The 22330-nt window shown below is 33.5% G+C and overlaps 1 protein-coding gene across 1 annotated transcript in view; it reads right to left on the bottom strand.

The window, feature by feature from the left end:
- The window catches only part of LOC148939110 (uncharacterized), a 121071-nt gene that overhangs the window by 9149 nt on the left and 89592 nt on the right, over positions 1-22330 (bottom strand). Inside the window, exons 2-3 of the mRNA XM_089107282.1 lie at positions 20343-21449; positions 10338-11444 (exon numbers count right to left, since the gene is read on the bottom strand). Of these exons, the coding sequence (XP_088963408.1) occupies positions 10338-11444; positions 20343-21449 (2214 nt within the window). The remainder of the gene's footprint in view (positions 1-10337; positions 11445-20342; positions 21450-22330) is intronic.

The raw sequence follows: 22330 nt of genomic DNA, 5'->3' as shown, positions 1-22330 counted from the left end.
ACAGGGGGCATGGGCGGGGGGTCTAGCTGCCCTCCAATTTTCGGCTAATTAAAAGGGGCGCTAAGGCTTTCAATTTCCGGTCGAGTGAGCCATTTCTCGATATTCTATCGACAATGGTTCAATAGGATCACCCCTGAAAAAAGCAAAACAACACCCCAGTGATCTTTTTGCTATCAAAACCTCTGAAGTTACAGGGTGTTTCTGCCTCTTGCAAAAATAGGCGAATTTCCTTAAAATTGCAGTTTTTGATGGTTAACAGCAAACTTAATAGTTTTTACATATTTTAATTCACAATAAAAATCTATTTTTTAAAATGTGTTCATTGTTATTAGAATTCCATTTTTTTTAGAGTTTCTGTTACCGTTGGGCAGGGTCGCTCCTTACTCCTTACTTACAGATCGTTATCAAGAACTGTGAAAAGAACATAATATCACAGTTCTGGCTCGACGAATGGATAGATCTGAAACTAATGAATCCAGTGGCAAAAGTATCTCGTCTCTTCGCTATAAATTAAATAAAAAAAACAAGTTTTTTAAACTGAAAGTAAGGAGCGACATTAAAACTTAAAACGAACATAAATTATTCCGTATATGAAAGGGGCTGTCCCCACCTCAACGCTTCGCTCTTTACGCTAAAGTTGTTTATTGTTTTAAAAAATAAAGTTATGAAACAGAGTGACTAACTTTTCTTTTGCTAAATGGATGTCTCTAAATTTGGTTATGACGTAATTTACAAATTAACTTACTTAACGAAATTCTATATTCGTATATTTTTATTCTGGCAAAAAATACAAAGTTGAAGATTTTTGCAGATATGATCTTGAAACCTATGTAATAGGTTTTTCTGATACGATGAATCTGACGGTGTGATTTACATTAAAATTCTTTCACTTGTAGGGATGCCCCTCTTTAAAAAATCGAGTAAATTTTCTCAGGCTCGTAGCCTTTGATGAGTAATACTAAACATAATTAAATTTATATATTTAGAATCAGCATTTTAAACCCATTCTTTTGATACATTTATTGACATCAAAATTCTGTTTTTAAAAGTTTCGATCACTATTGAGCCGTATCGCTTGTTCTTTTGTTGTTTTTTTTTAATTATGTATATGTTATTACGTATATGAGGGGGTTCTCCCCTTAGTCAATACCACGCTCTACGTTAAAAGTAAAAAAAAAATTAATTCACAAACCCCTGAATCACAAAGGCCGATTAGTTAGAATAGATAGCTCTTTTGAAAGCACTAAAAAAAAAGCTGTCGTAAAGAGCGAGGTATCAACCTCCCGCTCACACCCACCAATTCCCCAAACCCATGCAATCAAAATTGTGAGATAGTCATTTTGCTCACCGTTGTTTGATAGCCGCCATAGAGCCTTCAGGGCAAGGGTTGTGAGTTATGCCCTGGGGGCACATAATGTTTATAGAATTTGTCGTCTTAGAAACTTCAAAAAAGCTCATTTTATTGGAAATTGAAAGGGATAGTGCCTTTTTAATAGTCGTTTCTGATTGGACGGCAACTAACCCCCCTCTTATGCCCACTTTTTAATAACCCACCCATTAAAACATTTAGAGAGCCAGGTTGTTCTCCGAAGTTGAAAGTTTAGGACACAATGTCTTTGAGGATGGCAGCTACTCACAGCCATCAGGGCATGGGTGGTCAGTTATATCCTGAGGGCAGCTCAGGTTTTTATAGACAGCGTTGTTGTAGACTTAAAAAAAGACCTCATTCGATTAGAAACTGAAAGAGCCTGTGCCCTTTTAACGTGATTGGAGGGAAACTAACCCCCCTCTCAACTCCCTTAGCCATCCTGGCTAAGTGGACGTGCGCTGGGTTGAGAGTTAATTGTCCCAAGGGGCACGGGTTCGATCCTTGGCGTGGCGAGTTATTTGGGTCTGGGGACGCGGGTCAGCGGTGTTACTCTGTAAGCTTAGCCAGAGTCAACCCAGCTCTAAATGGGTACCTGGAAAAATCTGGGAAAGGTAAGCAGGAAGGGTGTGCAAAAGCACAGGATGGCTTGCCTACAGCGCCCAATTGCACTTCCTGGCTGAAGGGCAACGAAACGGATATCAACACAGGATGGCTGGCCTCCAGTCCCCAATTGCACTTCATGGCTGAAGGGCTGCGAAACGGAGATCAGCACCGTCGGTTTGGACCATAACGGTATAGTACCGTCACTTAGTTACTTTTTTACTAACCCCCCTCTCACACCTTTAAGGCAATGGTTGTAAGTTTTGCCCTGGGGACATAAAAGTTTTTTTTTATAGAAAATGTTGTCATAGAAACTTCAAAAAAGGCTCATTCGATTGCAAATTGAAAGGGTTAGTACCCTATTTGATAGTTGAAAGTGATTGGAGGGCAACTAACGCCCCTCTCACGCCTCCATTTCCCCAAATACATCCAATAAATATTTTGAGATATTAATTAAAAAAAACTTTCCGAAAAATAAGTTTTTCAAAGAAAAGTAAAGGCCATTTTAAACTTAACCTCTTTATATACAAATATCTGTGAAAATTCAAACCCCAACACGACCAGAAATTACTATTAAAGAAAAAATGAACCCCAAAACGAAGAGAAATTAAATAAACAATCAAAGCAAAAAACATACAACAAGTAATAATATAAATGAATAAATAGATCTTAAAGCGAGTAATGCTTAGATTGAATATGAAAATCTAGCTTAAAACGAAAACAAATATTTTGCTATTAAAGTATAAATGAAACTTAAAACGAACATAAATTAAATAAACAATCAAGGGGAACAAAACATAAAATATATATATTAATGTAAATGAATAAATAAATCTTAAAACGAGTGAAACTTAAATTGAATATGCAAATCAATTTTAAATCGAAAAAAAATAACTACAAACAAGAGTTTGGGTATCGTCTCACTGCAGAAGCCTAAAACTTACTGGAGGGAGAGGGGCTAGTTGCCCTTCAATCTCTTTTGACTCTTAAAAAGTGACTCTTAAAAAGTGAACTAAAGTTTATACGAGCATCCCTCCATAAGAAATAATATGAAGGATTTGGAGAATCCTTAAATTACAACCCTTGCCCTGAGGACTTTGGGGGAGTTGTAATCCTCAAAGACATAATTTCCAGAACTTAAAACTACGTTTAATAAAATGGCTGTCTTAAAATTTTGATTGGATGTGTTTTGGGAAAAGGGGCGAGAGAGGGGGGTTAGTTGCCCTCAAATATCTTTCGACTATTACAAAGGCCACTAGCTCTCGGAATTTCCAATCGAATGAGCCTTTGTTGAAGTTTCTACGACACCGCTTTCTATAAAAACCTTATATGCCCACAGGGCATAACTTAAAACCCTTGCCATGAGGGTAGGGGGGGAGTGTCCTACTCAAAAACATATTTTCTCTCTAGAAATCAACTAAGCTGAACAAAATGGCTATCTCAAAAGTTTGATTGGATGTGTTTGATGGAATGATGGGCGTGGGGGTTTGTCTATTTACCCTCAAATCACTTTCGACTATTAAATCAGCCACAAGCCCTTTGAATTTCCAATTGAATGTGCCTGTTCTGAATTTTCTACGACAACGCCTTCTATAAAAACCTTATATGCCCCAGGGCATAACTTAAAACTCTTGCCGAGGGTTGTGGGGGAGTGTCCTCCTCAAAAACCTATTTTCTATCTGGAAATCAGCTACACTGAACAAAATGGCTATCTCAAAAGTTTGATTGGATGTGTGTTGAGGAAATGATGGGCGTAGGGCAAGGCTAGTTGCCCTCCAATCATTTTTGACTATTAAAAAGGGCACTATCCCTTTGAATTTCCAATTGAATGAACATTTTTTTAAGGTTCTACGACAACGCCTTCTATAAAAACCTTATTTGCCCCCAGGGCATATCTTAAAACCCTTGCCCTGAAGGTTCTGGGGGAGTGTCCTCCTCAAAAACATATTTTCTATCTGGAAATCAGCTACACTGAACAAAATGGTTATCTCAAAAGTTTGATTGGATGTGTTTGGGGAAATGATGGGCATTGGGAGGGGGATTGTCCTCCCCAAAAATATATTTTCTATCTGGAAATCAACTACGCTGAACAAAATGGCTATCTGAAAATTTTGATTGTATATGTTTTGGGGAAATGTGGGGCGTGGAGTGGGGGGGGAGGGAACTAGTTACACTAATCACTTTCGAATATTAAAAAGGACACTAGCTCTATAATTTCCAGTCAAATGAGCATGTTTTGAAGTTTCTACGACAACGCCTTCTATAAAAACCTTATATGTCCCCAGGGCATAACTTAAAACCCTTGCCTTGAGGGTTGTGGGGGAGTATCATCCTCCTTAAAAACATATTTTCTATCTGGTAATCAAATACGCTGAACAAAATGGCTATCTCAAAATTTTGATTGGATGCATTTGGGGGAATGATGGGCGTGGGAAGGGGGTGCTAGTTTCCCTCCAAACATTTTGGACTATTAAAAAGGGCAATAGCCTTTTAATTTCCAATCGAATGAGCCTGTTTTGAATTTTCTACGACAACGCCTTCTATAAAAACCTTACATGCCCCCAGGGCATAACTTAACACACTTGCCCTGAGGGTTGTGGGGGAGTACCCACCTAAAAAATATATTTTTTATCTGTAAATCAACTACACTGAACAAATTGGCTATCTGAAATTTTTAATGGAAGGTGTTAGGGGAAATGATGGGCGGGGGGGGGCGGGCTAGTTACACTCCAATCACTTTAGACTATTAAAAAGGGCACTAGCTCTTCAATTGCTAATTGAATGAGCCTGTTTTGAAGTTTCTACGACAACGCCTTCTATAAAAACCTTATATGCCCCCAGGGCCTAACTTAAAACTCTTGCCCTGAGGGTTGTGGGGGGGGGGGGTATCCTCCTCAAAAACATATTTTCTATCTGGAAATAAACAACGCTGAAAAAAATTGCTATTTCAAAATTTTGATTGGATGTGTTTGGGGAAATGATGGATGGGGGGGAGCGGGGGTAGTTACACTCCAATCACTTTCGACTATTAAAAAGGGGACTAGCTCTTTAATTTCCAATTGAATGAGCCTGTTTTGAAGTTTCTACAACAATGCCTTCTATAAAACCCTTATTTGCCCCCAGGGCATAACTTAAAACCCTTGCATTGAGGGTTGTGGGGGGGGGGGGTTATCCTCCTCAAAAATATATTTTCTATTTCGAAATCAACTACGCTGAACAAAATGGCTATCTAGAAATATTGATTGGATGTGTTTGGGGGAATGATGGGCGTGGGGGGGGGGCTAGTTGTCCTCCAATCATTTTCGACTATTAAAAAGGGCACTAGAACTCTCAATATCAAATCGAATGATCCCCCTTTGAAGTTTCTACGACAACTCCTTTCATATGAAGTGCCTCTGGGAAAAAAATAAATAAATAATAAAACATTGGAGTCGTATGGCCTTTACTATAGGCAATGCTACAGCGTTGCCTCTGATATATATATATATATATATATATATATATATATATATATATATATATATATATATATATATATATATATATATATATATATATATATATATATATATATATATATATATATATATATATATATATATATATATATATATATATATATATATATATATATATATATATATATATATATATATATATATATATATATATATATATATATATATATATATATATATATATATATATATATATATATATATATATATATATATATATATATATATATATATATATATATATATATATATATATATATATATATATATATATATATATATATATATATATATATATATATATATATATATATATATATATATATATATATATATATATATATATATATATATATATATATATATATATATATATATATATATATATATATATATATATATATATATATATATATATATATATATATATATATATATATTTCGTTCAACTTAGTTGACAGTTCTGGAAATTAGGTCTGTGCCAGCGTTGTCGTATAAACCTCAAAAGGGACTCATTCGATTGGGAATTGAGAAGGAGCCCTTATTATTAGTCAAAAGCAATCAGAGGGTGAATCCCCCCCCCGTTGCCTATCATTACCTCAAACACTTCCGATCAACATTTTGATATAGCCACTATGTTAAACGTAGTTGAAATGTACGGAAATTTTGTGTTTAAGAATGACAAACCCCCACAGCCCTCTGTGCTAAGGTTGTAAGCTATGCCCTGGGGCATATAATGTCTTATAGAAAGTGTTGTATTAAAAACTTCAAAAAGAGCCCATTCAATTGGAAATTTCAGAGGGCTCTTTCCCTTTTTAATATTCGAAAGTAATCGGAAGGAAAATCTCCCCCCCCCTCCTATGCTCATCATTTCCGATCCAAATTTTTTTAATGTTTTCACATTTATAACTTCATATGTATATTAAACTGACAATAGACATTTTTTCAGCAAATTCATTTGAATTTTTTTCATTAAAGCACAAATTATATTGAGGCTTTTAGAAAATATAGGGTTTAGAACCCTACTCGGATTAATTTCTGCTCGTTTTGAGTTTACCTTATTTTAATTTCTGTTTGTTTTTGGTTCTACTTATTTATTGATACTGATTTGTGGTAGTTGTATGCTTGTTAAATTTTTTTATTCTATTCTTGTTCATTTTTGGTTTAACAGTTCTTTAATTTTTTTGAAAAACTTTTTTTGTGCAAAATTTTGTGTTGATTAATTACAAACAAAGGCTAAAACTGCAACATAGCATATCTACAAGCTAATCCACCTTTTTTTTAATCTTAAGGCCCTAGGTTATTATACAAGTACTGTTGTTAGTAAATCGCTTAGCTATAATTCAAAGCTTTCCTTGTGTCATGTCCCCATTTCTTAGGATAAACTAATTTGGGTACTTGTCTATTATATAAAACACACTCGAGAAGTGAAGGTTCGTGATATATGATCACGAATCGTGAATATAATGAAGTAATACTACATTAGCAAAATTAAGGTCATTTGTGAATTGTTAAATTGGGAGCTTCGGCGTCGGCTGACCGTCTCAAAGACAAAAAAAGTTCATTACAAATGTGATTCTTGACCTAGTTCAGTTTAGTTCATTATTAACGTGATTCTTGAGGACACCGGTTAGTTTGGTTTCACTAGTGATAAATTATGGTGGTTTATCATGGATGTTCAAGAATGGTTTCCGATTGTTTGAAGGGCTACAAAACAAATGAGCTTGAACTAGCAGGTCTCACTCATTTGAAATTAAATCACAAACCTAATTTTGTCGACCCGGAAACCGGCGCCTCTAACCAAAAAGTAGAGAAAGTGTGGGGTTCCGCAATGTGGAGGAAAAAACGGCAGTGATGTACATGCCACCATCATTTACATTCATACTTTTTAGAGTACATGTGGTGGGTGGCAGTAAAGGCAGAAGGCCGAGTTTATTTTAACGCGATTCTTGCGGACATTACTGCGTTTTGGGAGAATATTTGCAGGTTTTAGTTTTCACAATTTTGCTAAAAGTGTTCTATTTTCATCATTTTTTTCATTAGGTTGAATAGGTTTGTTTAGTTTAAAATAGGTTTGTTTAAGTTACGTATTTAAAAAATGCAATGATTTATCCCTGCCCTTAATTTGCAAATATATAGCCTAAATTTGTTTATAAACTTATATTTTCATCATTGTTTTGTTTTATTTCATTAGCTTTCACCAGACTTCCCTTCTCAAGTGTGTTTTATATAATAGACAAGTACCCTAACTTGCTAAAGGTATTTTTAAATGTTGATTTTCCGACAGTCTGTTAGTATACGAAATGCACTAAGCTTTCGGTATTCACTACGCTAAATATGTATTTTTCACTCAAAATTGTGTATTAACCAGCCACAATCCCCATTCGACAAAATCAAACTCCTAAAAGCCTCACTTTTGTAAGATTATTCTTGGAACAACGGATATATTTGCAATTCGGGTCGATGTTGTAATTTAGATTGGGTGGAAACGTGAATAGAAATGGGACGCACGGAAATTAAGATGTTTGGGTTCTAGAATTCGCAAAGTGGGTTTATTGGGCTGTTGATGGCCGAGTTTTAGCAGAATATGCAATAGCGTGTTCTAAAAACCTAAATACAAATACGCAAACTCCAAAACCTAATCTTGAGTGGGTAGAACCCATTTCTATGTCTGATTTGGAACTAATACAAGTTGAGCCCCAAATATCTAACTCTGTAATAGATTCTTCTCCTGTTCCTTGTAAAGAAATGAGAGTAGATGAACAGGATCTAAGTACATTTGGTGGTAGTATAGAAATGAGAATAGTTGAACAGGATCTAAGTACATTAGATGGTAGTATAGAGTAGTATTCTGGATTTAAAATGCAGAATCAGATGGCCTAGCTGTCGACATGTGTTGATACACAAATTCAATGTATTTTATAAGGAAATTAAGGTAATTTCCAGGAACTTATTTATAATCGATAATAAATAATAAGCATCTCCGCGTATATTTCCTTGAAGTGTTATAGAAAATGTATTCAAACAAGTGGAAAAAATGACGTATATTTTTGTGTTCAGCCCTTAGAAGAGAGTAACGTATGTATTGAACGCGATAAGTGTCTGCTTCTGGTTATGGCTTTGATATAAATAAAGACCTTTCTTTTAAAGGACTTTTAAATATCTTGGTCTGAAAAATGGTATAAAGTTACATAATGAACTAGTTATAACTGGAGTAGAACAGGAAGGTAATTCTGAAAGGCCAAGTACCGTAAAGCCTTCTAGACCTAGTACAAACCAATGAAGCTGAGAGGCTTTTTACAAAGAGTTTTAATAAAATATTCCTTTACGTTCTTTCCAGCTTGCAGTCAGTTGAGACCACCGTTGTTCTACTTTATTTTAAGGGGAAATGCGAAAGGTTGATATTAGACTGGTTAAAAGTGCCGGAAAACCAGTTTCAACCTTTTAAATCTAAAAGCTAAAATAAATTAGTTGTGTTATAATAAAACACGCTCAACTGGCATATTTCTCCTGATTTTTCTTTTCTTTTAAAAAAAATTAGATCAATTAAAATTTTCAAGAAAATACTGTTTTTTAACTAAATCGCTCATCTATGTAGTTAAATGTAATGTAGTTAAAAGTAATTAGAATATAAATTCGAGTATTTAGAATATAAATTCGAGACGGATTTTCCGTATATCTCATTTCTTAGAGATTTGGCCATTTTGGTGTCAACGAGAGCGGCCCAGAGAGGGGGGGGGGCGTGCGGACTAAAGCGAGTCGTGAGAAACAGGTCGGTCCCAGGCCGGTCGAAAAACCAATCGCTGAGACTTCCAAGTCTAGAGAGTTTAGGCCAAGGGTATACATTGAAAGTAAGTCCATCTTTCGCCTTCGTTTGAGTTGTTTGTTCTTCTGTTACCTTATTTTCTGTATATGTGTATTCTCACGTTATTAAATAAAAACCATATACCAACGTTCATTGACTATCCTTGAGAAAACTTTTACATCAGCTAATATAAAAAGTATACAAATAAAGAAGTAGACAGTAGACAGATGTTTACAAAGTGGTGGCTAGCGGTTAAAACTAGTGGAGCAAATATCACTAGTGGAAAACCTCCAAGTGACATTTAAATGATCCTTATAAGTTTCATCAATGAATTTAATTCAAAAAGAAATTCTTTCTATACGTCAAATTTCAAATATCATTGATTTAGTTGTTTGAAATCTGTCCAAGGATTTTATTGCATCGCGCTGAGATAATAATCAATGATGCGAGTGATCTTTTTCTTTACCATGAGACTGACATCCATACTTCCCGAAATTTTGCCAATATCTTAGATTTTCTCTTGAACCACGAAAGAAATTGCCTCTTTTTAATAGAGGCTTTCTTTTTTTTCTAATTGAGGAGAGGTTTGGGCTTTTAAATTAACCCCTAGATATCTAGTTAAAGTAAATAGGATATAAGCTAGCAAAATTTATCAACTAAATATGATCAAAAAGCTTTTATTAATATATTTTCTTTCAAATACTTTCATCTAGGATCCTTTGTAAATAACATTTATAAGATAAACCGATTTCAATATTCTAAATTTTATTATTTATTTTCAGATGTTTCAATAGTTTTTTCGAAGTTTCAAGCATCGCCAAAGGGACGTATGCAGGAATTTGGGAGATGAGTAAATAAATGGACAGAAAAGGAAAATCCAGGCTAAGCTCCCTGGCTTGGGTACGGTTTGACTTCGTGCAGTCTTTAATTAGATAATTTTTCCTTCGCAGTCTTTACTTACAAAATCCATTCGGTCTAACTTTACACAGTCAATATTTCAAAAAGTGGAAAACATTTTTGATGGTTTGGATCAAATAACTATTACCTTGAGTTCTAATATAGAATTGTCATCCGTGGCAAGTCCGTTCCTCTCTTCTGCCATTGTCCTTGCTCTGTCTTTCAATATTCTATCTCTAACTGGCCGCCTAGATACGTATCTGGTGCCGTCCGGTCGTTTGTTGACACTCCACTCCATTTCTGACTCAGTACTCTGACTCTGCTGGTGCTTCAATAGATTGTGTCTAAACAATTTTTGCTGCAGCATAATCGTCTGTTGCAGATTAGCTGCATCTGTATACATAACAGGAGGTACTCCTGTCGATTGTTGAACATACTTTTGAGAGTCACACAGATCTGGACGAGAATCAATTATGCTTTGGTTTAACACATTATGTTTTGCTTCCGAGGCCTGAGGAGGGAAAGTAATTTGCCTATCTGATCTTGGATAATTTGTTGCATTAAACGAGCGTTCAATTTTGTAACTCTTTAGCATACCTTTCTTTTGTGGGAGAACTTGGCTACAGTTTGGACAGCTTTTGCAGGCCTGATGTTCGTCGCTAGGTCTAAAAGGTCTAGCAATTTCCTTTGAAACAGAATTCAACAATAAAGTCGACTGGCACAAGTCTTGACCCAATGACGTGCTTAACCTAGGTTCTTGCTCTTTTAGCCTACGTTCTTGTAATTTTGCTTTTTTCGTAGAATCTCCACTACTACTACTACAATTTTTTATTGATGACATTTTATTCCAACTAGAAATTCCGGAATCTGTTTTTGCAGAATTTTGGGTCTTATCAGTCCACCTATTAGGATCAACTTTATCAAACCATTTTTCACATGTTTTTATAGGTCTTGAAGAATCGGAATGAATGATTTTTACTCCTTCTGAAGAAGGGAGAAGATGGCATGACCACTGATGGACTTCTTTACTTTTGTCAATACTCTTATTTCTCAGAGTGACCGGTCTCTTGGGGCTTTTCTTTACTTTTTTAGGCTCAAAAGGAACAGAATAAATTGGCTCGTCAATCAACGTTGATCCAGGAATAGTTTCATAAACATGTTCTGGTTCACTTTCAGTCGAACACTGATTTTTTTGCAGATTTTTCTCTTCAAGCTTCCGGTAGCCGAGCTGAATATTGCTCATTTTCGTTTCAATCTGAAAGACAGACAAGCCAGTAAACTGTGAGTGAAAAGCTTTACTCTTCTTTAAGTCCACAGCCAGGGGATTCAAGGGGGTTTACACTTCTCCCCCCAGATAAAAAATTGTTCAACTCGAAAACGTAACAAAAATACAAGTTAAAAAACTTTGATTTTTTAAGGTATATTTTGTAAATAACAGAAATTCATATTATGAGACATCACATGAGTTATGCCAACAAGAAAGAGGGAAACTGCTAGTCTTAGTTTAACGAGTTTTCATTTTTGATTCGAATACTCCGTGAGAGGTTTACCTTTTTTAGGTCTGGGGGGAGGGTCTTATACCCTTCCTGAGTTTTAAATATACTACAAAATATTCTTTAAAAGTGTATTTTAACAAAAGTGGAAAAAATTCAGACAACAGAACAAAACTTAGCAAGCTTTTCGTGACTGTTAGTTATATATTTGACATTTGTAAAATTAAAGCAGTAAGGAAACAGGGACATCACTTAGGGCAAGCCTGTAAGGAATTGTCATCCCGTAATTCCATAGAATCTCCCGAAAGGTTTTAAAAGGAGACAATTTGTAATTAAAGTTTATTGTGAGAGAGACCCTGTTTATTTGTATTAGCTCGTCGGTCTTTACTTGTGAGAAATGATTATTACAGTAGTAATGGTTCAATCTATTCAAGAAGGCAGTCCCCCCATACAGCTATAACGATTACAAGCAGACAGTCCCACCATATATCTATAATGCTTTCAAGTGCACAGTACACCCGCTAATACAAGCAGACATCGTAATGACCGGATTCAACCACCGTGAAAATTCGTGCTGATCTCTTTTCAAAGTGCGTGATGTTTTAATGGTAGTGATTCGTTTCCTTTGTATGAAATTGTGAAATTCTTTCTGTAATTTAATTTGTTAGGAGTGGTTGACTTATGTTTAACCTTGAACACGGATATAAAAACTCCGACAATGAATTATTTTATCAGTTCAGAATTGGCATTTGAAATATAATGATGCATTCAAATAAAAGGAATATTGACGAAAGCTACACACAAGAAGTAAGTTATTCTTTTATATTCATAGTGGGTAAAGAAATTAATTCTACTAAATTTTATACAGACCCTATTATAGTTAACAGATTGTTAAATATTTTTTGAACCTGGATCTCCAGAGGCCCAGAGGTCGGTAATACCAAAACCATAGGTTAGGTTAGACTAGCGTACGTACGCACGCTTACGTAGGCTAGCCTAACCTAACCTAACCTATGGTTTCGGTATTTCTGTGCAATAATGTGGAATTTGACAAAACACTACTGAAATATTCCTACTCTTGCATTTCAAGGAAAGAAATCCAAAATGAATTTTGAAAAATCAAGAGAATGTAATTATGACAAGGTAAACCACGACAAAACACAACTGAAATATTCCAACTCTTGCATTTTAACGAAATTAATTAAAAATGAACTTTGAAAAAACCAAAAGAACCCAACTGTGACAAGGTAAACCATAACAAAACACTACTGAAATAACCCAACTCTTAGATTTCAACGATAGAATCCAAAAATGAACTTTGAAAAATCAAGAGAATGTAACTGTGAGATGGTGAACCACGACAAAACACTACTGAAATATTCCAACTCTTTCATTTAAATGAAAAAATTCAAAATGAACTTTGAAAAATCAAGATAATGTAACCGTGGCAAGGTAAAACATGACAAAACACTACTGAAATATTCCAACTCTTGCATTTCAACGAACGAAATTAAAATGAACTTTAAAAAAATCAAGAGAATGTAACTCTGACAAGGTAAACCATAACAAAACACTACTGAAATATTCCAACTCTTGCATTTCAATGAAAGAAATTCAAAATGAACTTTGAAAAATCATGAGAATGTAACTGTGACAAGGTAAAACCACGACAAAACACTAATGAAATATTCCAACTCTTGCATTTCAATGAAAGAAATTCAAAATGAACTTTGAAAAATTAAGAAAATTTAACTGTGATAAGGTAAACCACGACATAACACTACTGAAATAATCCAACTCTTGCATTTCAATGAAAGAAATTCAAAATGAACTTTAAAAAATCATGAGAATGTTACTGTGACATGGTGAACCATGACAAAACACTAATGAAATATTCCAACTCTTGCATTTCAACGAAAGAAATCCAAAATGAACTTTGAAAAATCAAGAGAATGTAAGTGTGAGAATGTAAAGCACAACAAAACACTACTGAAATAATCCATCTCTTGCATTTCAATGAAAGAAATTCAAAATAAACTTTTAAAAATCATTAGAATGTAACTGTGACAAGGTAAAACCACGACAAAACACTACTGAAATATTCCAACTATTCCATTTAAAAGAAATAAATACAAAATTAACTTTTAAAAATTAATATAATTTAACTGTGATAAGTTAAACCACTACAAAACACTACTTAAATAATCCAACTCTTGCATTTCAATGAAAGAAATTCAAAATGAACTTTGAAAAATCATGAGAATGTAACTGTGAAAAGGTAAACCACGACAAAACACTACTTAAATATTCCAACTCTTGCATTTCAACGAAAGAAAGCCAAAATGAGACTTTGAAAAATCAAGAGAATGTAACTGTGAGATGGTTAACCAAGACGAAACACTACTGAAATATTCCAACTCTTGCAATTCAGTGAAAGAAATACAAAATGAAATTTGAAAAATCAAGAGAATGTAACTGTGACAGGGTAAACCATGACGAAACACTACGAAAATATTCCAACTCTTGCATTTCACGAAAGAAATTCAAAATAAACTTTGAAAAATCAAGAGAATGTAACTGTGACGAGGTAAATCATGACAAAAACACTACTGAAATCTTCCATCTCTTGTATTTCAACGAAAGAAATCCAAAATGATCTTTGAAAAATCAAGAGAATGTAATTGTGACAATGTAAATCACTATAAGACACTACTAAAATATTACAACTCTTGCATTTTAATGAAAGAAATTCAAAATGAACTTTTAAAAATCAAGAGAATGTAACTGTGACAAGGTAAAGCACAACAAAACACTACTTAAATATTCCAACTCTTGCATTTAAACGAAAGAAATTCAAAATGAACTTTGAAAAATTAAGAGAATGTAACTGTGACAAGGTAAACCATGACAAAACACTACTGAAATATTACAACTCTTGCATTTCAACGAAAGAAATCCAAATTGAACTTTGAAAAATCAAGAGAATGTAAGTGTGACAATGTAAACCACAACGAAAACAATAATAAATCTCTTGCATTTCAATGAAAGAAATTCAAAATGAACTTTGAAAAATGATGAGAATGTAACTGTGATAAGGTAAACCACGACAAAACACTACTGAAATATTCAAACTCTTGCATTTCAACGAAAGAAATTCAAAATTAACTTTGAAAAATTAAGAGAATTTAACTGTGACAAAGTAAACCATGACAAAACACTACTGAAATAATCCAACTCTTGCATTTCAATGAAAGAAATTCAAAATGAACTTTGAAAAATCATGAGAATGTAACTGTGACATGGTAAACCATGAAAAAATACTACTGAAATATTATTATTATTATTATTATTCATTTATTGAACGTCAAAAAAAGGTACAAAAGGTACAGTAGAAGGAGTAATCATTAAAGAAAACAAAAAAGAAAAAAAAGAAGAAAAAGAAGGACACAAACACACATTGAAAATTCAAACGCATGACAAAAGAAAACTCTTCATTACATTAATACGAACAGTGACTATATGCATTACATTAATATAAAAAAAACAATTATGAACAAATTGTTGACCCAGGATGATTAAACTTACTTTGAAAATGGGATAGAGATTCATTAATTCTAATATTAGGGTCAGATAGCTTATACAAATGAATAATTTTACGGTTTCTTGTCCAAGGGGGCAAATGTAGAAGATATTTAGCAAATCTGAAGAAGATTGATCGTAGGTACTTTTTATCTATAACTGTAAAAAATCTCCAGAAAGGAGCAATGTAAAGCAGATGAGGAAGAGCTGTGGCGTTGTAAATGGATGCTAGAATATAACGGTTGAAACGTAGTTTGCTTTTTACGATTACAGCGTAAGAAATGCTAATTTTACGCTCAACGTGAGAAATCAGCAAACGACGTGTGTGGCCTATAGATGTGCCGATTGGGAGGCCCAGGTATGTAATATGGTCTGAGGGTTTAACAAGAGAACCGTCCATATTTATAAGAGAAGTAGAGGGATTTCGCCAATTGAAAAGGATTACTTTGGATTTCTCAGGATTAAAAGACAGACCGATTTTTGAATATTCATCTTTGAGGATTTTGAAATTCTGCTCAATGCACTGGATCGTACGGCTGAGATTCAGGATGTCATCAGCATAACAAATAAGAGACATATCGATTCTCCCAAGAATGCTTGAAGGAAGACACTTTGCCTGTGCTTCCAGGACACTATTATTGACAAGGGTTGGGGAACTTTGAAAAATCAAGAGAATGTAACTGTGAGATGGTGAACCACGACAAAACACTACTGAAATATTCCAATTCTTGCATTTCAATGAAAGAAATTCAAAATGAACTTTGAAAAATCAAGAGAATGTAACTGTGGCAAGGTAAACCAAGACAAAACACTGCTGGATTATTCCAAGTCTTGCATATCAACGAAAGAAATTAAAAATGAACTTTGAAAAAATCAAGAGAATGCAACTGTGACAAGGTAAACCATAACAAAACACTACTGAAATATTCAAACTCTTGCATTCCAAGAAAGAAATTCGAAATGAACTTTGAAAATCAAAGAGAATGTAACTGTGACAAGGTAAAGCAAAACAAAACACGACTGAAATATTCCAACTCTTTAATTTCAACGAAAGAAATCAAAAATGACCTTTGAAAAATCAAGAGAATGTAAGTGTGACAACGTAAAAAACAACAAAACACTACTGAAATAATCCAAAACTTTCATTTCAATGAAATAAATTCAACATGAATTTTGAAAAAATCATGATAATGTAACTGTGAAAAAGGTAAACAACGTCAAAAAAGTACTTAAATATTCAAACTCTTGAATTTAAACGAAATAATTCAAAATGAACTTTGAAAAACTATGAGAATGTAACTGTGACAAGGTAAAACACTACAAAACACTACTGAAATAATCCTACTCTTGCTTTTCAATTAAAGAAATTCAAAATAAACTTTTAAAAATCAAGGGAATTTAACTGTGACATGGTAAACCATGACTAAACACTACTTAAATATTCCAACTCTTGCATTTCAACGAAAGAAATCCAAAAAGTGAACATTGAAAAATCAAGAAAATGTAACTTTGAGATGGTAAACCACGAAAAATCACTACTGAGATATTCCAACTCTTGCATTTCAATGAAAGAAATTCAAAATGAACTTTAAAAAATCAAGAGAATGTAACTGTGGCAAGGTAAACCATGACAAAACACTACTGAAATATTCCAACTTTTGCATTTCAACGAAAGAAATTAAAAACTGAACTTTGAAAAATCCATAGAATGTAACTGTGACAAGGTAAACCATAACAAAACACTACTAAAATATTCCAACTCTTGCATTTCAACGATAGAAATCCAAAAGTGATCTTTGAAAAATCATGATAATGTAACTGTGACAAGGTAAACCACGACAAAACACTACTGAAATATTCAAATTCTTTAATTTCAAGGAATTATATAAAAATTTAAATTTTAAAAATCATGATATTGTAAGATTTACAATTTAAAACAATACAAAACAATACCGAAATATTCAAACTCTTGAATTTCAGTGAAAGAAATATAAAATGAACTTTGAAAGATCAAGATAATGTAAATTTGAAAAGGTAAACCACGATAAAACACCACTGATATATTCAAACTCATGAATTTCACGAAAGAAATTCAAAATCAACATTGGAATATCAAGAGAATGTAACTGTGACAAGGTAAATCACAACAAAACACTACTGAAATATTCCAACTCTTGCATTTCAACAAAAGAAATCCCAAATGAACTTTTAAAAATTAAGAGAATGTAACAGTGACAAGGTAAAGCACAACAAGAAACTACTGAAATATTCCAACTCTTGCATTTCAGCGAAAAAAATTCAAACTGAACTTCGAAAATTCAAGCGAATGTAAAAATCCAAAATGAACTTTGAAAAATCAAGAGAATGTAACTGTGACAAGGTAAACCACGACAAAACACTACTGAAATATTCCAACTCTTAAATTTCAACGAAAGAAATCCAAATGAACTTTGAAAAATCAAGAGGAATGTAACTGTGACAAGGTAAAGCACAACAAGACACTACTGAAATAATCCAACTCTTGCATTTCAACGAAATAAATTCAAAATGAACTTTGAAAAACTAAGAGAATGTATCTGTGACATGGTAAACCACGACGAAACACTACTGAAATATTCCAACTCTTGCATTTCACGAAAGAAATTCAAAATGAACTTTGAAAAATCAAGAGAATATAATCGTGACAAGGTTAACCCTAACAAAACACTACTGAAATATCCAAACTCTTGCATTTCAACGAAAGAAACCCAAAAAATGAACTTTGAAAAATCAAGAGAATGTAACTGTGACAAGGTAAACCGCAACAAAACACTACTGAAATATTCCAACTCTTGCATTTCAATGAAAGAAAACCAAAATGAACTTTTAAAAATCAAGAGAATGTAACTGTGACATGGTAAAACACAACAAAACACTACTGATATGTTCCAACTCTTGCACTTCGCGAAATAAATTTCAAAAAGAACTTTGAAAAATAAAGAGAATGTAACCGTGACAAGGTAAACCATAACAAAACACTTATGAAATATTCCACTCTTTCATTTCAACAAAAGAAATCCAAAACTAAACTTTTAAAATTAAAGGGAATGTAACTGTGACAAGGTAAACCACGATAAAACACTACTGAAATATTCCAACTCTTGCATTTCACGAAAGAAATTCAAAATGAACTTTGAAAAATCAAGAGAATGTAACTGTGGCAAGGTAAAGCACAACGAAACACTACTGAAATATTCCAACTCTTGCATTTCAACGAAAGAAATCCAAAATGAAATTTCAAAAATCAAGAGAATGTAACTGTGACAAGGTAAAGCACAACCAGACACTATTAAAATATTCCAACTCTTGCATTTCAACGAAAGAAATTCGAAATAACCTTGAAATATTAAGAAAATGTAACTGTTACATTGTAAACCACTACGTAACACTACTGAAATATTCCAACTCTTGAATTTCATGAAAGAAATATCAAAATGAACTTTGAAAAATCAAGAGAATGTAACTGTGACAAGGTAAACCACGACAAAATACTACTGAAATATTCGAACATTTGCATTTCAAGGGAAAAAATCAACAATGAACTTTAAAAAATAAAGAGAATGTAACTGTGACAAGGTAAACCACGACAAAACACTACTGAAATATTCCATCTCTTGCATTTCAATGAAAGAAATTCAAAATAAACTTTTAAAAATCATGAGAATGTAACTCTGATAAGGTAAACCAAGACAAAACACTACTGAAATATTCAAACTATTTCATTTCAAAGAAAGAAATTCAAAATGAAATTTGAAAAATAAAGAGAATGTAACTGTGACAAAGTAAACCATGACAAAACACTACTGAAATAATCCAACTCTTGCATTTCAATGAAAGAAATTCAAAATGAACTTTGAAAAATCATGAGAATGTAACTGTGACATGGTAAACCATGAAAAAACACTACTGAAATATTATTATTATTATTATTATTATTATTCATTTATTGCCCGTCAAAAAAAGGTACAAAAGGTACAGTAGAAGTAGTAATCATTAAAGAAAACAAAACAGAAAAAAAAGAAGAAAAAGAAGGACACAAACACACATTGAAAATTCAAACGCATGACAAAAGAAAACTCTTCATTACATTAATACGAACAGTGACTATATACATTACATTAATATAAAAAACTATTGTGAACAAATTGTTGACCCTGGATGATTAAACTTACTTTGAAAACGGGATAGAGATTTATTAAGGCTAATATTAGGGTCAGATAGCTTATACAAATGAATAATTTTACGGTTTCTTGTCCAAGGGGGCAAATGTAGAAGATATTTAGCAAATCTGAAGAAGATTAAATGATCCTTATAAGTTTCATCAATGAATTTAATCCAAAAAGAAATTCTTTCTATACGTCAAATTTCAAATATCATTGATTTAGTTGTTTGAAATCTGTCCAAGGATTTTATTGCATCGCGCTGAGATAATAATCAATGATGCGAGTGATCTTTTTCTTTACCATCAGACTGACATCCATACTTCCCGGAATTTTGCCAAAATCTTAGATTTTCTCATGAACCACGAAAGAAATTGCCTCTTTTTAATAGAGGCTTTCTTTTTTTTCTAATTGAGGAGAGGTTTGGGCTTTTAAATTAACCCATAGATATCTAGTTAAAGTAAATAGGATATAAGCTAGCAAAATTTATCAACTAAATATGATCAAAAAGCTTTTATTAATATATTTTCTTTCAAATACTTTCATCTAGGATCCTTTGTAAATAACATTTATAAGATAAACCGATTTCAATATTCTAAATTTTATTATTTATTTTCAGATGTTTCATTAGTTTTTTCGAAGTTTCAAGCATCGCCAAAGGGACGTATGCAGGAATTTGGGAGATGAGTAAATAAATGGACAGAAAAGAAAAATCCAGGCTAAGCTCCCTGGCTTGGGTACGGTTTGACTTCGTGCAGTATTTAATTAGATAATTTTTCCTTCGCAGTCTTTACTTACAAAATCCATTCGGTCTAACTTTACACAGTCAATATTTCAAAAAGTGGAAAACATTTTTGATGGTTTGGATCAAATAACTATTACCTTGAGTTCTAATATAGAATTGTCATCCGTGGCAAGTCCGTTCCTCTCTTCTGCCATTGTCCTTGCTCTGTCTTTCAATATTCTATCTCTAACTGGCCGCCTAGATACGTATCTGGTGCCGTCCGGTCGTTTGTTGACGCTCCACTCCATTTCTGGCTCATCACTCTGACTCTGCTGGTGCTCCAATAGATTGTGTCTTAACAATTTTTGCTGCAGCATAATCGTCTGTTTAAGATTAGCTGCATCTGTATACATAACAGGAGGTACTCCTGTCGATTGTTGAACATACTTTTGAGAGTCACACAGATCTGGACGAGAATCAATTATTCTTTGGTTTAACACATTATGTTTTGCTTCCGAGGCATGAGGAGGGAAAGTAATTTTCCTATCTGATCTTGGATAATTTGTTGCATTAAACGAACGTTCAATTTTGTAACTCTTTAGCATACCTTTCTTCTGTGGGAGAACTTGGCTACAGTTTGGACAGCTTTTGCAGGCCTGATTTTCGTCACTAGGTCTAAAAGATCTAGCAATTTCCTTTGAAACAGAATTCAACAATAAAGTCGATTGGCACAAATCTTGACCCAATGACGTGCTTAACCTAGGTTCTTGCTCTTTTAGCCTACGTTCTTGTAATTTTGCTTTTTTTGTAGAATCTCCACTACTACTACTACAATTTTTTATTGATGACATTTTATTCCAACTAGAAATTCCGGAATCTGTTTTTGCAGAATTTTTTATCTTATCAGTCCACCTATTAGGATCAACTTTATCAAACCATTTTTCAAAGGATTTTATAGGTCTTGAAGAATCTGAATGAATGATTTTTACTCCTTCTGAAGAAGGGAGAAGATGGCATGACCACTGATGGACTTCTTTACTTTTGTCAATACTCTTATTTCTCAGTGTGATCGGTCTCTCGGGGCTTTTCTTTACTTTTTTAGGCTCAAAAGGAACAGAATAAATTGGCTCGTCAATCAACGTTGATCCAGGAATAGTTTCATAAACATGTTCTGGTTCACTTTCAGTCGAACACTGATTTTTTTGCAGATTTTTCTCTTCAAGCTTCCGGTAGCCGAGCTGAATATTGCTCATTTTCGTTTCAATCTGAAAGACAGACAAGCCAGTAAACTTTGAGTGAAAAGCTTTACTCTTCTTTAAGTCCACAGCCAGGGGAGTCAAGGGTGTTTACACTTCTCCCCCCAGATAAAAAATTGTTAAACTCGAAAACGTAACAAAAATACATGTTAAAAAACTTGGATTTTTTAAAACTATATTTTGTAAATAACAGAAATTCATATTTTGAGACATCACATGAGTTATGGCAACAAGAAAGAGGGAAACTGCTAGTCTTAGTTTAACGAGTTTCCATTTTTGATTCGAATACTCCGTGAGAGGTTTACCTTTTTGAGGTCTGGGGGGAGGGTCTTATACCCTTCCTGAGTTTTAAATATACTACAAAATATTCTTTAAAAGTGTATTTTAACAAAAGTGGAAAAAATTCAGACAACAGAACAAAACTTAGCAAGCTTTTCGTGACTGTTAGTTATATTTGACATTTGTAAAATTAAAGCAGTAAGGAAACAGGGACATCACTTAGGGCAAGCCTGTAAGGAATTGTCATCCCGTAATTCCATAGAATCTCCCGAAAGGTTTTAAAAGGAGACAATTTGTAATTAAAGTTTATTGTGAGAGAGACCCTGATTATTTGAATTAGCTCGTCGGTCTTTACTTGTGAGAAATGATTATTACAGTAGTAATGATTCAATCTATTCAAGAAGGCAGTCCACCCATACAGCTATAACGATTACAAGCAGACAGTCCCACCATATATCTATAATGCTTTCAAGCGCACAGTACACCCGCATGACCGGATTCAACCACCGTGAAAATTCGTGCTGATCTCATTTCAAAGTGCGTGATGTTTTCATGGTAGTGATTCGTTTCCTTTGTATGAAATTGTGAAATTCTTTCTGTAATTTAATTTG

Source organism: Artemia sp. Qi Xiang Cuo, unplaced genomic scaffold (assembly GCF_049724085.1).
Source record: "Artemia sp. Qi Xiang Cuo unplaced genomic scaffold, ASM4972408v1 HiC_scaffold_22, whole genome shotgun sequence".
Classification (NCBI taxonomy): domain Eukaryota; kingdom Metazoa; phylum Arthropoda; class Branchiopoda; order Anostraca; family Artemiidae; genus Artemia; species Artemia sp. Qi Xiang Cuo.
This window is presented reverse-complemented; position numbering and strand designations above follow the sequence as displayed.